The 17,321-nt window shown below is 43.2% G+C and overlaps 3 protein-coding genes across 4 annotated transcripts in view; all 3 read left to right on the forward strand.

Moving 5' to 3' along the window:
* The window catches only part of MAPKAPK5 (MAPK activated protein kinase 5), a 31,791-nt gene extending 26,903 nt beyond the window's left edge, over nt 1–4,888 (forward strand). For both annotated transcript variants that reach the window (XM_054006606.1, XM_054006607.1), the window contains exons 13-14: nt 451–555; nt 942–4,888. In XM_054006606.1, coding sequence (XP_053862581.1) covers nt 451–555; nt 942–1,036 — 200 coding nt within the window. In that variant the 3' untranslated portion in view covers nt 1,037–4,888. The remainder of the gene's footprint in view (nt 1–450; nt 556–941) is intronic.
* Nucleotides 4,889–7,651: 2,763 nt separating this feature from the next.
* Nucleotides 7,652–9,856, forward strand: LOC128824875 (disintegrin and metalloproteinase domain-containing protein 9-like). The gene has a single exon (XM_054006754.1). The coding sequence runs from the start codon at nt 7,661–7,663 to the stop codon at nt 9,854–9,856; it is 2,196 nt and encodes a 731-aa protein (XP_053862729.1). The 5' UTR covers nt 7,652–7,660.
* Nucleotides 9,857–12,719: 2,863 nt separating this feature from the next.
* LOC128824934 (disintegrin and metalloproteinase domain-containing protein 20-like) lies at nt 12,720–14,984 on the forward strand. Its single transcript, XM_054006877.1, has one exon. It carries the CDS (start codon nt 12,720–12,722, stop codon nt 14,982–14,984), a length of 2,265 nt encoding a protein of 754 aa, XP_053862852.1.
* Nucleotides 14,985–17,321: the final 2,337 nt, after the last annotated feature.

The raw sequence follows: 17,321 nt of genomic DNA on the forward strand, positions 1-17,321 counted from the left end.
CACTGTAGGGGATCTGTGGAGGTGCGTATTGTCAGTTGTGCAGCCTTTTGAAGGAAATCAGCACCCTGTTGGTCAAGAGGCAGGAGAGGATAGAAGGCAGATCTACAGAGCCTGGGGAATGAGTTGCTGTTCAAATTAGTTACATGGATTCTTCTTGGTACAGCCCAACAGAGACCTGGGAGAAGGAAGGATTGAGATGTGGGCAAGGTCACTGCAAAACTTTCCAATTACAAGAATAGGATTGCTCTTTGTAACGGCATGTGGATTGTAAATTACCTGTGTAATAAAGCGTTAACACCTTGCTTTAACAGTGGCATGTGGTGCTATTAAACTGGCTTTCTAAACAAAGCCTCTGCTCCCCAAACCAGTATGCAGGAGAAAAAGAAGGGTGCATCCTTTGCTGAGAATTTATATGACAAATCTGTTTTATCTGGTCTTTTTTTTAAATAGGAGAGAATGAAGATGAGAAATTGAATGAAGTGATGCAGGAAGCATGGAAATATAATAGGGAGTGTAAGTTATTGCGAGACACTCTACAGAGCTTCAGCTGGAATGGTAAGTGACGCCTTCTCCTAAGACAGAGACTGCTCTTGTCTGCAGGGTATGTTTTGAAACCGTTTTAACAAACCGGTTTTAAATCCATTCAGGCTTAGATGGCCCCAATGGTGTCAGCTTTGCCAGCACAGAGCATGAATTAAATGGTTTTTTAAAACCTGCTTAAATTTTATGTTTGAGGCTCAGGTAACCTTTTCAAAAAGCACCTAAGTCCCATTGATTTTTGAATGTGGGTTAGGCCTCTGAGTCACTTGGGGGCTTTTCAAAAGGTTACCCTAAGCATTACTGTCCGGGATCAAAGCATCAGTTTGTATTCAGCCAGTTATGACTGTCTGCTTTCCTCCCTCCACCACACTGAAGCTGACTTGCTTTTTCTTTAATTTCAGGCAGAGGATTCACAGATAAGGTGGACCGGCTAAAGCTGGCAGAAATAGTGAAACAAGTTATTGAAGAGCAGACAAACTCCCATGATTCACAATAGCTAGAGCTTCTTACTATTTTTTTTTTACCATTTGAAAGCTGTTCTTTAACTGTAAAATATTTTTTATGTAAATTAATAAATCATAATTATTTCATTAAATTTCCACACTGCTTGAAAATCCTGTATAGTTGTAGATACAAAAATCATTGGTACTGTAATATTTTTTTAAAACTCAGTTCCTCAAGGTATATATGATTACTCATGTACTGTTAATTCATGAGTCCCTTGAAAGGGACAAATTATATTGTTAAAGACCGTTTGTTTTCTTAATAACCAGATGCAGAAGCAGCCTTCCATCTGCTATACTGACAGCTGCAATGACTAAGTATATGAATGAGACAACTACAGTTTCTTAGCATTTTGCTCAGTAAATATTTGAAGCAAGTGCCATGGAACAAACTTCATAGGCATCCTTTTTACCTAAAATCTGCAGCATTGTAGTGACAGCAGAATAACTTTCTCCTCTGCCAGATAACCCAAGAGCCACTCTTAGCATTGCTAAGGAGACACGTACTCAAGTCCATACTCTTGCTATAATTTTCAGTTCTGATTGGTAATTCTGTACCTCTCTTCTCCAGCTCCACATTTTGCTCCTGGCTTCACCAGGACTTGAGTGGCTATTCAGCATCAGATGCCTTGTCTTCATTTTAAAATAGTAGGGGAGAACTTCAGTAACTTGTGCTTATTGTTTTTATTTTAATAGTGATCTCTCCCTCAGGCAGCAACATGTGGGTGGATTTGTTTGCCTTTTCCCCAGATGAATAGTTGAGCCTGAGTTTTGTTTTTTTTCCCACCACTCCACCATTTTCCTTCTGGAATATATAACCCTGTAGAAGCACAGAATCAAGCTTGTCCTCCTGGCTGGAAGGGATCATCCTGTGTATAATCACAGTGCTGCTATGCGAGATGGCTAGTGGTCATCCATCTATGTCCCTCATTGGAGTCCAAGCACATCCGCTCTGTGATTTTCTTGAGCTTCATCTGCCTGGGGAGAGATTGACCCAGAGCTGCCCCCGACTCAAGTCCCTATGGTGCAGCATACTGTGAAGGCCACCAAGGGCAAATCCTTACACTAGTCTGAAACTTTGGCTCCAAAAAAAAAAAAAAAAAAAGCTTTTTTTTATAATTTAAAAAATAAAATCTGTAAATATTTCTAGTTTTCTATTTTCTGATACTTTCCTTTCTTTTGAGACTCGTTGAAGGCTTTTTATAGAGATATTTTGGTACCATACCTGTGCAGACAGAGAACGTATGGTCTGCAGCCTGAAGTGCCAATTCAGGGCTATTAGGAGTAATTACTCTTGAACTTTGTTACATTTCATAGCTGATTACTCTTGGGTTTACATTTAACAACCTGAGCCATAAATCTCCCAGTGTACTCAGTGTGGCAGTTGGGCCACATTCTGTCTTTTTCTAAATCAGACTTCCTCTTACCTGTTTGCTTTGGCTGGCAAAGCTGCATCTGATACTTTTTGTAGGATTTTGTAAACAATGACTTGGTTTTTCCTACATAAAGGAGATGTTTCAGTTTGCATTCTTTTCCAATGCATACATTGTCTGTGTGTCGGCTGTTTTGATCCCTTCCAGCAGTACCCCCCACTGCTTAAAGCTTTAAACGGCCTGATTATTGCAATTTTAGGACACAGTCCTTACTTAGCTAGCACCTTTCCTGACTACAATGGGAGATTTTTGCCTAATAAGAATAACACCCTTAAACACTACATGGAATACTTGTGCACCGATACATACTAATGAGAAAGGTAGTGAACTAGCAGGCAATGAATAATGGTTTTATATTTCCTTGCTGGAAACCTAATTTTTTGGTAAAGTGAACTTGATCTCTGGCTAATTCTGGTTAGTAACGGTCCTGCCCCATAAAACTATACGAGATGGGAATAACTTCCAAGGCTGTGGTCCATAGGACAAATGGAACGTGGATACTTTAACTGTCCTCCTCCATGAAAGAGATGCCCTCTCCAGATTAAGGCATAGGTACAATCCGTTAGCAGAAATGAGCATTCTTCACTTCTCTGTAGTAGCAGCTGCAAGGCTTCAGGCTGGTACACCTTTCCTTTGCACTAATCTCTCGCTCATGTCAACATCCATAAAGTCTTTAAATATTTGAGATTGTTTTAAACTTTCACTCGACGTCTGTTTTTCCTGGGACATCTTAATTGTCAACTTTTAAGCATGGTGTATGGAGAATTAAACAAGGCAGTCACATCATTTTAATAGGGATTGCGTAGCTAATTCCCCACAAACGGCTTTGAAGCTTTATCCTGTAAGCCAGGAGGCCCAAACTTTGCCCAACTGAGCACCGCACTGGCATCTTCCCAGGAGCATAAGGCCACCCGTAGCTCACATATAAAATGGATCAGATTGTAGTTATCCTCATCTTTAATATGGAATGCTGGGCAACAAAAAATACTGGTCCCAGAATGCCATGCTCTCTTGTGATCCAACCAATTTCTGCTTTGTGAGCAAGATGGAGTATAGCATGCAGGGACCTGTTCTCTCATGCAGGTTGCCTCCAGTATTAAAGGTGATCATGACAAGGCTTGCCTTATAGAATTCCACGGGCCAAACTTTGGGCACTACTGCCTTAACCAGTGACCTGGTATTTCCATATGGCTTTGCTTTGGAAGCGAAGCCAAGATGGGATTCCCAAAAACCCCTTTGGTGCTGCTATTTTGTAATCACTTGTAAGAAATAGCTTCAAACTGTTTCCACAAAACAAAATATCCATTTTGTAGAAAACCTTAGAGTATTATGACAACTACTTCTAGGAGAAATCCAAACCAGGGCTAGAAAATGGGAAGGAAGACCTATAACTGGCTGGCTAGTTACTCAGCGTTGTGACCGAGTCCCTCCTCCATTTATCGGTTTTAATTTATTTAAATGACAGGATGACTTTGTGCCGTTAGTAATTGCAAGATGGGTAAATTCAGGCCTGAGTTAGAACGGTTTCAGTATTTTAACGGTGCAGGTTTGGAGGGGGAGAAGTCAAATTTCCAAGTCTCTGGTGGAAAAACTGCCTTTTGTAAGTTTACTTTGATATTGTCCATATACTAATTGAGACTAGATTAATCTGAAATGCGTCGGAAGGAAGAGATTAAGGTGACACAGTTGAAACTGAAGGTCAAATGGCTTTATAAAATGAGAAAATGATTTATTTTACTTTTTAAAAATTAAAGTTAAATTTTTGAATTCAAAATTAAATACACTAATGGATTTCATTTAAATATTTAAGTACATTTTATTTTTTCTGCCCTATATTTTTATTTTTCAATGGATGAAACTGCCAGGTATTTTGTCTTGATTGTGCATATTTTTGTTTGGTAATAAACTCCACCAGTTCTCCTTAGCAGACTGTAATATTTTAAATATCTTGAATTGAAAGGGTCTGATGGATGGTACCCCATAAAAGAACCTTTCTTTATAAAAACACAAAGGATAAAGGAAGCTACTATGCGAGGGGTTCTTTTGTTTTTAAATAAAACTCTAAATAAATCTTTGCCTGAAATCATTTGACCTTTTTATTTATTTTTTTTTAAATATATATCTGGCTTATCTTATGATTTGACTGTTTGGGGCTATTTAAAAAAGAAAAGATTAGAAGAACTTGTCTAGAAAGAGAATGTGTTGGCTTGGAAATAGGAAGTTGTTAAATGATATCATTACCACTTGTTTTTCCTTTGGAAATCTCTCTTGGAACTCTTCATATGCCATGTTTAACTTCTGTGTATTAAGAATATTTTCATTTCTCCTTTTCAGTGTTATCTGTAATAGTTTATTTTGGATCAGTATTAGATTGTAAATATTATTCATCAGTGTACATAAAAAATGATTTTACTAAACTTAAAAGGTATCTGGCTTTTTTGTTTGGATCAAGGCTGAATTTAAATCTTTGTAGCTCAACAGGGAGAAAGGGACAGTCCTGTGGTCCACACCCAGGACAACTGGGCTCTGTTTCTCTCACTATGTCATCTGACCTCTCTGCTTCAGTTTTACCTGCCTGTAGTAGAATGGAATAGTCACATTCCTTTGTACCTCACAAGAGTGCTGCGTGGCCTAACTGATTCATATTTGTAAAGTGCTTTGAGATAAAATGTGCTGTGTTTAAGGGCAAACTACAAAACTGGGCTAGACAAAGCACCAGAAAATAAAGGTAGGTGACAATCTCACACTGATAATTATAGGCGGGGCAAGATAACCTGTCATCTCTTCTTTAGTAACTACGATGCCTCCCTGTAGATGGCAGCATTATACACTCAATAAGAATACAGTTTAGCCCCATTCTGTCAGAGTATATACAGTAGAACCTCCGAGTTACAAACACATCAGGAATGGAGGTTGTTGGTAACTCTGTTCAGGGTTACAAACATTTCAAAGAGTTACAGTTGTTCTTTCAAAAGTTTACATGAACAACTGAACATTGACTTAATACAGTTTTGAAAGATTACTATGCAGAAGAAAAATGCTGCTTTCCCTTTATTTCATTCCATAGTTTACATTTAAACAGTACTGTACTGTAGTTGCTTTTTTTCTTTTTTGTCTCTGCTGCTGCCTGTTTGCATACTTCCGGTTCCAAAGGTGGTGTGTGGTTGACTGGTCAGTTGGTAACTCTGGTGTTTGTAACTCTGAGGTTCTACTGTATAACTTACTGTAGCTGTAATTTTTGAGTTGGGGAGATAAAGTTGATGTGTTTCTACTATGGTAGCTAAGACTCAATTTAATGTTTTAAATCTGATGTCTCCTTTTACATTTGGTGACCCCACGCTGTAAGGGTATTCCTGGAAGCAGAAACTAGTTATTCTTATTTCCTTAATGAGTTGCATAAAGGGAAAACTCTCACAAGGCATTGCATTAAAGAAAATGAAGCTGAAGCAAAGGAAGGCATTGCAAAGTTTTGAGTTCACTATGTTGCGATTTCTATCTGGAATGATGTTGCTTTCATAAGAACTTTACACAAATGGGAACTGTCCCAAGATTTCCCGTAGAATTTTGTTCAACCTTTCAGTAAAGAACACCCTCTACTAGGAGACTGATGTTTTTTCTTGCTTCTTGGATAGTTCGTTAACTCATACTTCACTGTATTACAGTCTGCATTTGATATCAGTCAGATATCTTCAGAGCCCTGTTAGAATATGGCAGGAAGACAGGAAAAGACTGACTGTCCAAAGGCACATTCTGATTGATGCTACACCGTGACACCAACCCAATGAGGCTCTCAATGCTTAAGAAATCTCTGCACTCCTAAAGTTGACAGGGAATGGAGGGGAGACGTGCTGAAGATAGGCAGGCTGGGGATGGAGGGAGATGGGGAGGACACAGTAACAGCAATTTTGGGACATTGCTGCCTCTCCAACCCACTTTCAATTGTAAATAACCTAACTATTCAATAAAACTATTTTTAATCATTAGCATAATAGAAAGTGAGTGGCTATTTGATCTGTAAAGCATTGCTGTGACATAGCATCCATGGTGCTGGAGAAAGGAGGAAAGAACAGGCCTAAAAAGTCCCGGTAACTTAAAAAGAGAGATTACAAAAACCCAAACAAGCTGTATAGACGTAAAATTGTAGCGGGCAGGAAGCTTACAAGCCTCTTCATTTTCTCACCCTACTGTGAGAATATCTTCCAGAGCAGAAGGCTGCATTGCTCAATGCATGCAACCCACTTTCCAAAAAAACAATTAAAACAAAATATATAAAATGTCAGCTTATGAGCAGCAATAGGGTGTTTAGAAAAGGGCAATCTGCTAGCCAGTGTGCCAAAAAGCATTAATTAATAACCCAAGGTGTGTCTTGTTGCTATATTAGGTCCCAATGAGTGACTGAGGCATTATTCACCACCCTTTATCTTTCCATTGCCTTATTCATTCCAAATTTATATCGAGTAGAATCCCAGGGATCCAAATCTCCATTTCATGCCCATCCCTGCATGGGGGAACACATGGCTGCATTCTGAGCTTCATGCCGTAGAATGTTCACATTCAAAGAGGCACGAAGAGAAACAGACACGATCTGGGCCATTCCATTGCAGCAAAAGTTTCGGGAGTAACATTTTATAAGTGTTATCCTCTTCCTAGTTTAGGAGCCTACATTTCCTTTCACAGACAGATTTGTTAGTGTGTCTGTGCTGTATAATATAGCGGAGTTGGGCTCTCTGGCTGACCTGCTGCTTTGTTGGACGTAGTATTGCCCTGCCAGACAGAGAGAGCGCACCCCTGAAAATACAAAAGACACAGATGGGGAGGGTGCCCATAAAAATGTATGTGAAAGGTGGCAGGCAGCTTTGATACTCCAGGTGGATCTAGCTGGTGATATATAAGGAGGGTGTGGGGAATATAACTTGGTCATTAAAATGTTCAGAGTCAGAGAGGGAGGCAGTTAGCTGGGGGTATGGACAGCAGCTAGCAATGGAGAAAGGGGCATTACCTGTGTCTTTTTAAGATGCTGGGTTGTACTGGGTGAAGGAGCTGCTCTGTGATTGAATTAAGGGCAGTACTGCTGCGTTAACACACCCCAAGATTTCCCTTCTCTGCTGCAGTTTGGGCATCAGCAACCATAAGTCCGATCCAGAGAGCATTCAGTTTAATCCAGCGTTAATACCGAGGAGTCTGATGGCAAGGGACAGAGTGCTGCTCCTCAAACTGGGCGTCTCCATGGTGCTGCTGGGGTCTCTCCTTCCCAGCACAGACTCTAGTCGTCATCCAGCTCCACGGTTTGCTTCCTATGAAGTGATAGTTCCGAGGAAGCTAGCACCGAAGGAAGGCAAAGCCACCAATGATGAGGTGTCCTATGTCATCAAGGCAGAAGGAAAGAACCACATTGTTCACCTAAAGCAGAAGAAAGGATTCCTAGTAAAAAATTTCCCAGTCTTCACTTACGATGCTAGAGGTCAACTGAGAGTAGATCTGCCCCATATTCCAGATGATTGTTACTATCATGGGTACGTGGAAGATACCCCAGAGTCTCACGTGGCCCTCAGCACCTGCTCTGGACTCAGAGGGTTTCTCCAGATTGGGAGCTTAAACTATGGCATTGAACCTGTGGAGACTTCCTTTACATTCCAGCACCGTCTTTATCGAACAGAGGAGATGGAACCCAAGGCTGTGACATGTGGATTAACTGCCAAAGAGATCAAATATCAAGCTTCTGAAACGGAGAGGAGGCAGGTTCACAAAGCACAGGAATTTCATCCCTGGACGCACACTAAGTATATGGAGCTTCTTATAGTGGTGGACAAACTGCGGTTTGAATATTCAGGCAGAAATATAACTAATGTTTCGATGCAAGTTGTTGATGTAGTCAGTATGGTGGATGAGCTTTTTTATCCTCTTCGTCTTCGCGTGCTACTAACTGGACTAGAGATTTGGACAGAAAGCAACCCCATCAAAATTACACACAATATAAGTGAGGTTCTTTCCAATTTTAACCGTTGGAGAAAACGTCACATTTATCCACGGGCGCCACATGATGTAGGACACCTGTTTGTGTATATGAACTTTGGAGCAAACATTGGAAAAGCGTACCTGAGAAGTGTCTGTGATAAGAAACGTGCATCGGGTGTCGAAGCATTCATGCATGGCCCTTCAAAGGAGTTTGCTGTGCTAGTTGCTCATGAATTGGGACATAATATTGGCATGAAACATGATGGAAAAGAGTGCGTATGTGCCAATGACAGTACCTGCATCATGAATGCGCATCATATACAAGTCCATCAATTCAGTAACTGCAGTTCTAGAGACTATTTTGACCTAACAGTGTCAGGGCAAGGACACTGTCTGAATAACATCCCAGAAATTGAAAAACTATTTCACGTGCAGCATTGTGGCAACTTCATAGTTGACCCAGGAGAACAGTGCGATTGTGGCTCCAAAAAGCAATGTAAAAAGGACCCTTGTTGTGATCACACTTGCCAGTTGAAGCCAGGGGCTATTTGTGATTTGGGACAGTGCTGTCACAAATGTCAGTTTCTTCCAGAAGGAAGAACATGCAGAAAGAAGACAAGTGAATGTGACCTGCCTGAGTATTGCAATGGGACTTCTCCGTGGTGCCAAGAGAATGTGTATATGCAAGACGGGACTTTATGCAGTGACAATGGCTACTGTTTTCATGGGTTTTGCTCTACTCACAATTTACAATGTCAATACCTCTTTGGCAAAGCAGCCATGGCAGCTCCAGAAAGTTGCTTCAAAGAAGTGAACTCAAAAGGGGATCGGTTTGGCAACTGTGGAGGGGACGGTGGAGATGTAAAGTTTGAGGCATGTAAATTGGAAAACATCTTGTGTGGAAGGGTGCAGTGTGTGAATGTAAAAAGAATACCGCGGGGAGAGGATCATACGACCATAATTCAAACTCCAGTGGATAATATGTGGTGCTGGGGTACAGACTTTCACGTGGGGATGGAGCTTTCTGATACTGGTATAGTAGACGATGGCGCAAAGTGTGGTACAAATATGATTTGTATTAACCATACATGTGTCAATGAGACAACAGTGCTGACATCCAACTGTACTGTAAAGAAGTGCGGCGGCAGAGGGGTTTGCAACAGTAACGGGAACTGCCACTGTAATGATGGTTGGGCCCCTCCGAACTGTCAGTTCGCCGGCTTTGGAGGAAGCATTGACAGTGGGCCCCCACCACTTTCCAAAACTGGACTCTTTAGTTTTGTCGGGACTATTGTGGGCATAACCATTGCTGCCGCTATAGTTGCTGCAGCTATTGCTCTCTTACTTAAAAAGCCTGTAACAAAAGTGATTCGTAGAGCATCGGAAAGCGTTGCGCAAATAAATCTCTCTCGCAGGAGCATGTAAAAATAAGGCAGCATTAGCTTCTAAAAGCCAGTGCAGAGTGGCAAGTCCATGATTTAGGGCAGGGGTCGGCAACGTTTGGCATGTGGCTCGCCAGGGTGAGCACCCTAGCGGGCCGGGCCAGTTTATTTACCTGTTGACGGGCAGGTTCGGCCGATCGCGGCCCCCACTGGCCGCGGTTCGCCGTCCCGGACCAATGGGGGCGGCGGGAAGCCGCGGCCAGCACATCCCTCGCCCGTGCCGCTTCCTGCTGCTCCCATTGGCCCGGTACGGCGAACCGCGGCAAGTGGGGGCCGCGATCGGCCGAACCTGCCACGTCAGCAGGTAAATAAACTGGCCGGGCCCGCCAGGTGCTTACCCTAGCAAGCCGCGTGCCAAACGTTGCCGACCCCTGGTTTAGGGTTTCTCAGAGCAGTTGTGGAAATGCCTGGGGAACCCTGACAGAGAATCGATGGGTCCGGATGACTAGTTTCAATAGGACTCATGTAAATTTACTTTATACATACGCACACACACTTTTGGCAGTTCTGTTTTTAAAAATATTTAAATAAATTTGGTCTTGGAATCAAATAGCAAAATGGTCAGCGAATTAAAAAACTGACGGATTTAAATCTATTTATCATCCCCCCGCCCCCATCAGCCCTAAGCAATTCACAGCTTATCTGTGCCAGGGTTTGTAACTGGGGTCTGACTGGAATCCGGCAGCCTTGCTTCCCCGTTCATCCCCAATGTGTTTTTTTAGGATAATGGTGAAGTGGCACACAAGCTGGCAGAAGAGGGGCGAGACCCAATTGGGAGTTTTAAAAACGTAATATGTAGGGCTAAGGTTCCTATTTTTTGCCATTTTTTTTCCTTCACAACCCACAGTTTTTTCCCCTCAGCAGAGACTGGTAGCACCTAATATTGTCCCCTTCAGTAAAAGTCAGCTTTCCAAATGGCCGTCATCTCTCCTTGTTCTCAGTGAGACATAAGCCACAGGCAGCCCTCAGTTAAGATGGCTGCCACTTCCCTACAGCCTGTGGAGGAGGGCTTTAGGCAGCTCTTAAAAGAAATGGACATTGTCCGTGTCCCCCATTGTTACCCGTGGGGCTAAAGTACTGGTGCCCTGAGGGAGGAGGGCGGCCCCATATTCTCTGAGGAGGCAGAGAGGGGCACTGTGAAGAACAGGTGGGTGGGGAGGGCAGGGTGAGAAAGGGCCGTGGTCCCCAAGGGAAGGACACTAGCATGGGCAAATATAGATGAGTGAAGGAAGAAGCCATGGAGGCTTCCCGGAGAGGGTCAGGAGGGAGGTGGGTTATCGATAAGGGCAAAGGCTAGAGTGGGATCAATGGCAGCCACTCCCGCCTTACCCCACCCCAGGGCGTAGGAGAGGGCAAGTGGAATCCCCTCCAAGCAGCCAGCAAAGGGGGTGGGGGGATGACCCCCTTTTGTGTTTTTTAGCAGTTCAGGTTGAATTTTGAAGCTCACAGAAAATCAGGGTTGGGCAGCCTCACCCCTGTAGGCTCAAAGGTCAGAACGCAGACCAGGATAAAAAAAACAGTTTAACAAAAAAAAAAAAAAAAAAAAAAAAAAAGTCCCTCGCTGTTTAAAATAATCTCCTGCTACCTGGGGAGCTGAGTCATGATTTTTAAATGGTTGTTTGTGGCAACACAGCCTATGGCCCTCCTGCATTTTCCCCCTTCACAAGCCCCTGCCCCCCGCCCCCAAGCCTCAGCATAGTAGCTGCTGACAGCCATCCAGCGCCCCATTCACCAAATTGTCCCCTTCCAACACATCAAAGGATTTCTCCAGGCACACACAACTCATTATCTTAACACTGGGCGGCGTTGGAAAAGGAGGTAGTGGAAGACTGACATCGCTGAGGGCCAGGATGGGTGCTCTGTGGTGTACAGGAATCGGGGCAGTGCTAAATGCTAGATACCATTTCATTTCTGTCGTGCAGTCGTGGCACAGGTGCCACATGCAGGACTATGTTAATTGCGTCCCAACAAGGACTTTTGTGAATTGTAGCGTGAATAACTGCACCAGCTCTTGTGAGAACTGAATCTAGGAACGGGGCGTAGCTGGGCTTTCACGGCGCTGGGTTCTGGTATAGCTTGGAAAAGTGCTAGTTTTACTTACACACACACACACACACACACACACACACACTCTCTCTCTCTCTCTCTCTAATTGAAGTCCTACATACTCTTAACTGGAAAGCCCTAAAGTCTGTCTCTGCACAAGCCACACATGGCTACGTTCTAAGCCCCTCTCCAACCCGAGCCACATGCCGTAGAATGTTCACGTTTAAAGAGGCAACAAAACAATCAACCGCCATCCCGGCCATTCCACGGCAGCAGGAATTTCAGGGGTTAAACATAACCCATCTTTCGTTTTTTTTGGTTTTGCCCATTTAGAAGCCTGGATTTCCTTGCATACAGCGGTTTGTTAGTGGAGCTGTGTTTTATTATATAGCGAGACGGTCTGTTGCGCTGTGGTACTTGGTATCACACTAATGGCGAGCACAATCCATTGATGTTACAAAGGCGAGATGGGCAAGGAGGGAGCCCACAGAAATGTGGGTGTGAAAGAGGGCCGGCCCCTTTGTGCATTACTTGATGCTGATCTGGAGCGTGAAATGTAAGGGGACAAGTTTTACTGGGTCTACTCACTAAAGCTCAGAGAGGCAGTTGGCAGCGGGCATGGGCAGCAGTTGGGAGTGGAGAGAGAGAGGCATTACCTGCTGCTTTTTAAGATGAGAAGGAGCCACTCGGTGATTGAATTAACGACCGTGCTGCCGAGTTAACACACCCCACAATTTCCCTTCTCTGCTCCAGTTTGGAAAGCAGCGACCATAAACCAGACCCAGAGAGGATTAGCGTTAATGCCGAGGAGTCTGATGGCAAGGGACAGAGTGCTGGGACAAGGGCTGCTCCTCAAATTGGGCGTCTCCATGGTGCTGCTGGGGTCTCTCCTTCCCAGCACAGGCGCTAGTCCTCATCCACCTCCACGGTTTGCTTCCTACGAAGTGATAGTTCCGAGGAAGCTAGCACCGAAAGAAGGCAAAGCCACCAAGGACGAGATGTCCTATGCCATCAAGGTGGAAAGAAAGATCCACGTAGTTCACCTAAAGCAGAAGAAAGGATTCCTAGTAAAAAATTTCCCGGTCTTCACTTATGATGCTAGAGGTCAACTAAGAGTAGATCAGCCCCATATTCCAGACGATTGCTACTATCATGGGTATGTGGAAAATACCCCAGAGTCTCACGTGGCCCTCAGCACCTGCTCTGGACTCAAAGGGTTTCTCCAGATTGGGAGCTTAAACTATGGCATTGAACCCGTGAAGACTTCCTTTACGTTCCAGCACCGTCTTTATCGAACAGAGGAGATGGAACCCAAGGCTGTGACGTGTGAAGTAACTGATGGAGAAAGAAAACATCCAGCAACAGTAACGGAGACTAGGAAGGACTTAATAGGTAAAGACCTGTCTATAAGATTCAGACACACCAGGTATCTCGAGCTCTTTATAGTGGTGGACAAAAAAATGTTTGACTATCATGGGAAAAATGAAACCAATGTGACCTATCTCGTTGTTGACACAGTCAACATGGCAGATTCTCATTTTCAATCTCTAAAGTTACGTATACTTCTGGTTGGGCTATTGATCTGGACGCAAAGCAACCCCATTAACATTCCTGAAGACATTAGGTTGCTTCTTCAGAGTTTTAATGACTGGAGAAGACTTAATATTTCTCCACGGGTGAAACATGATGCTGCACACCTATTTATTTATAAAAATTTTGGAGCTCTAGTTGGGAGGGCATATGTCAGTGGGATCTGTGAAGGCTATTATGGAGCAGGAGTTGAAGCATACATTTATGATTCTCCAGTACTCTTTTCAAAGGTTCTCTCTCATGAACTGGGTCATAATCTTGGCATGGAGCACGATCACACAGGCTGTATGTGTGGCAAACACACCAGCTGCATCATGAGTGAAGCGAGTTCAAGAACCAGTCTATTCAGTAACTGCAGTAAAAATTATTTTTTAGACCTAATGGATAAAGGAAAAGGAAACTGTTTGTTTAACATCCCTGAACCTCACACACTTTTTACCCTTCAGCGCTGTGGTAACAAAGTAGTGGACCATGGAGAAGACTGTGATTGTGGGAACCTACGAGAATGTAGAAGAGATCCTTGTTGCCATCACAATTGCACACTGAAGCCAGGAGCGGTTTGTTCTGTTGGACAGTGCTGTAGAAAATGTAAGTTTCTTCCACCAGGAAGAACATGCAGAGCAATTGCAGACGAGTGTGACCTGCCCGAGTATTGCGACGGGATTTCTGAGTGGTGTCCTGAAGATGTGTATAAGCAGGATGGAAATGCATGCAGTGACAAAGGCTACTGTTATAAGGGGAAATGCGCCACCCATAATTTACAGTGTGAAAGTATCTTTGGAAAAGGAGCTAGAGCTGCTCCAGAAATTTGCTTCAACGAACTGAATGTAAAAGCTGATCGGTTTGGCAACTGTGGGGGTGACGGAAAAGAAACTGCGTTTGAGAAATGCAACCATAGCAACATTTTGTGTGGGAGAGTGCAGTGTGTGAATGTAAAAACCGTACCTGTCTTGGAGGAATATGCAACCATAATTCAAACACCTATGGGCAATGGGTGGTGCTGGGGCACAGACTATCATCCAGGGGTAGATATTGTTGACATCGGAGTAGTGGCAGATGGCACAACGTGTGGCAACACACAGGTTTGTATGAACCGGACATGTATGGCTGCTTCAGTGATTAAAAGAGCTTGTGATGAAGACAAAAAGTGCAGCGAGAGAGGAGTTTGCAACAATAATAAAAACTGTCACTGTATCATGGGCTGGGCCCCTCCAAACTGTCAGTTCCATGGCTTTGGAGGAAGCATTGACAGTGGCCCTCCCCCACAAATAGTGAGTGGCAAAATCTGGTGGGTTTTTTGGGCAATACTTGGTCTTGCTCTCCTCATCCTCATTGCTCTTATTCTTGCTGTAAGAAGATTCAAAGAGTCTATCCTATCATGTCTGCGTCGTACATTCCTCAAGAAGGCGCAACCAAAAGGTCATCAGGCAGAGAAGGATTCAAAGAAGTCTGAAGGAAGGAAACAACATAAGTGAAATGCACAATGGAAAATCCATCATTTAGGGTTTCTCATTGCTGCTTTAGGAAGGCTGGTGGTCCTGGAGCATCAGTGGATCCACTTTACTAGTTCAGGGGGTTCCTTTAAAGTTATAAATTCTTAGCATTAGCATTATATCTTCTGTTAAGGAAGACAGAAACTTCAATACGTTTGGTTTGGATATAAATAAAGAAAAGTAAAACTTACCAAATAAACATGAAAGTTTTACAATTTTCAGCTCAGCACCGAATTTGAAAAAATAATAAAGTAAGTTCTTACTAATTAAACTGAGTGGCTGGAAGATCACATTGCAAATTATTTATTTAAATTCATGAAAGGTTTTTAAGAGACCCAGCTGAGGCTCTGGACTCTGACATAAATTACAAGATAGCTGACTACATGAGAGCCAACAAAACTCCCTAGCTCCACAAAACGACAGCCCTATCAATCCTATCAGTCTGCAAAAGCCCAATAGAGAGATGCACCATTTAGCATACCATGATGCTCAACTTACACAGGACCTAGTTAGGACTAGAGCTAGTTCCAAAGTTTTAAGTACCTTCATGGAGAATGTAAAGTAGCAAGTAAGCAAACAAACACTGCTAACAGTCAAAGCTGCTGCCTCACAGAGAGTACTGTGCTTTGGCAACCTCTGATTTTATGGATCTGGACATGTCAAGGTTGATCTCAGCATTTGTGACAAGGGAAAGGACTAGAAACCTTTTTCTTTTAAAATCAGCCTGGTGGATGTAACTGGTGTAACCCAATCATTAAAGCTTCCTCCCAGCCATGTGCCACCCTCCTGCAGATGAGCTGACTTCTCTGGCAAGTTACCAGAGTGGCTTCTGGGTACAAGAGAGGGCAGCTGAATAGCATGAGAGGCAATTTGTTCTAGTGGACTAAACATGCTAGGTTTGTTGACAGTGGGAAAATCAGTAGTGTTATTAGCAAGTTTTAAACACCTGTTTTCCCAGTGTAGATAAATCCCCTGAGAGCGAAGTACTCCTGCATCCTAGTCCTTTCTCTGATGCCTTCTGCGGCTTTGGAAAGTCACTGACCATCTCTGCCTCACTCTCTTTCAGTAGCTCGGTCTGTAAAATGGGAACAATAATATTGACATGCCTACAACACAAGAGTGGAGGGTATGGTGATAAATTAGTTAATTGATGTTAAGGCCACTGTAATCATATAGTCTGACCTGCTGCATAACCCAGGCCAGTGAATTTCTCCAAATGATTCTGCATAAAGTCCTAACTTGTTTGAGCTACAGAGTGCCTTTTAAAAAGACATCCAGTTAAGATTTTTAGGCGTCAAGTGATGTGGAAATAGTGACATCCCTAGATAAGTTATTCCAATGGTTAATTAAGATGCAAAATATAACAGTGCAGTTATTTCTCTGCACTTGTCTCTCTTCAACTTCCAGCCATTTGATCTTCTTTTAACATTGTCTGCTTAAGTGCTTTCTACTCGCAGAAACCTTCTCCCTTTGCAATTTCGTATAGTCCATGATCAAGTCACCTATTAACCTTCTCTTGGATAAACTAAATAAACTGAGCTGCTTTCGTCTCACCGTAGGGCAGGTTTTTCAGACCTCGTATCACTCTTGGTAAAGAGCTCTACTGTGTAAATGGTAACATTCACCCACACATACAGAAACCCTCCAATGGCTGCTGCCCTCAGGCCCCTAACTTATTTGGAGAAGTATCCTTGAAATCGCTTTTAAATTTTGTCATCTATCCATTTCCTCCAGCCTTAACAGCTGCACTGTACATCTCCTTCAGTGGGAGGCTGGTCACGGCATGAAGGTACCCTCAACCCCTTTTCATATACAAGGGAACCTGTGTTCTGGGACTACCCCCAAAGAATCATCATGCTCTTCCTCACCGAAATCCTAGGGCTAGCACCATGCATAGCTATGTGATCACAGTGGGAATGATTCATTTCTGATTGAAGAGGTGGGGGGGAGGAAAACCCCTCACACAAGCCCACCCAAAAAAGGATGCATCCACTCTGAATATTAAATGTTTGCTAGCAATGAAATCTGAGACATCAATAACATTTGACAGGAGTTTGCCCTGTACAAGGAGGAGATGACAGTGCCCGATTGCAGAGATTGTTACATACTGCGCCACCTAGTGGCTGAACGTAGCATTCCGCCCCAGACACCTAACCTGTTCAGGTGCTTTTGCATATTTCATTAGGCATCTATATGTAGCTTTAGGCTCCTAAATACCTTTGAAAACCTGGCCCTCAGTGACTGAAGCTTTGAAACCATTCAAAGAGAACTACTTAACTAGCGTGCAAGGAACAATGGTGTAACTATTACAGTAGTGCT

This window comes from Malaclemys terrapin, chromosome 16, assembly GCF_027887155.1.
Source record: "Malaclemys terrapin pileata isolate rMalTer1 chromosome 16, rMalTer1.hap1, whole genome shotgun sequence".
NCBI lineage: Eukaryota > Metazoa > Chordata > Testudines > Emydidae > Malaclemys > Malaclemys terrapin.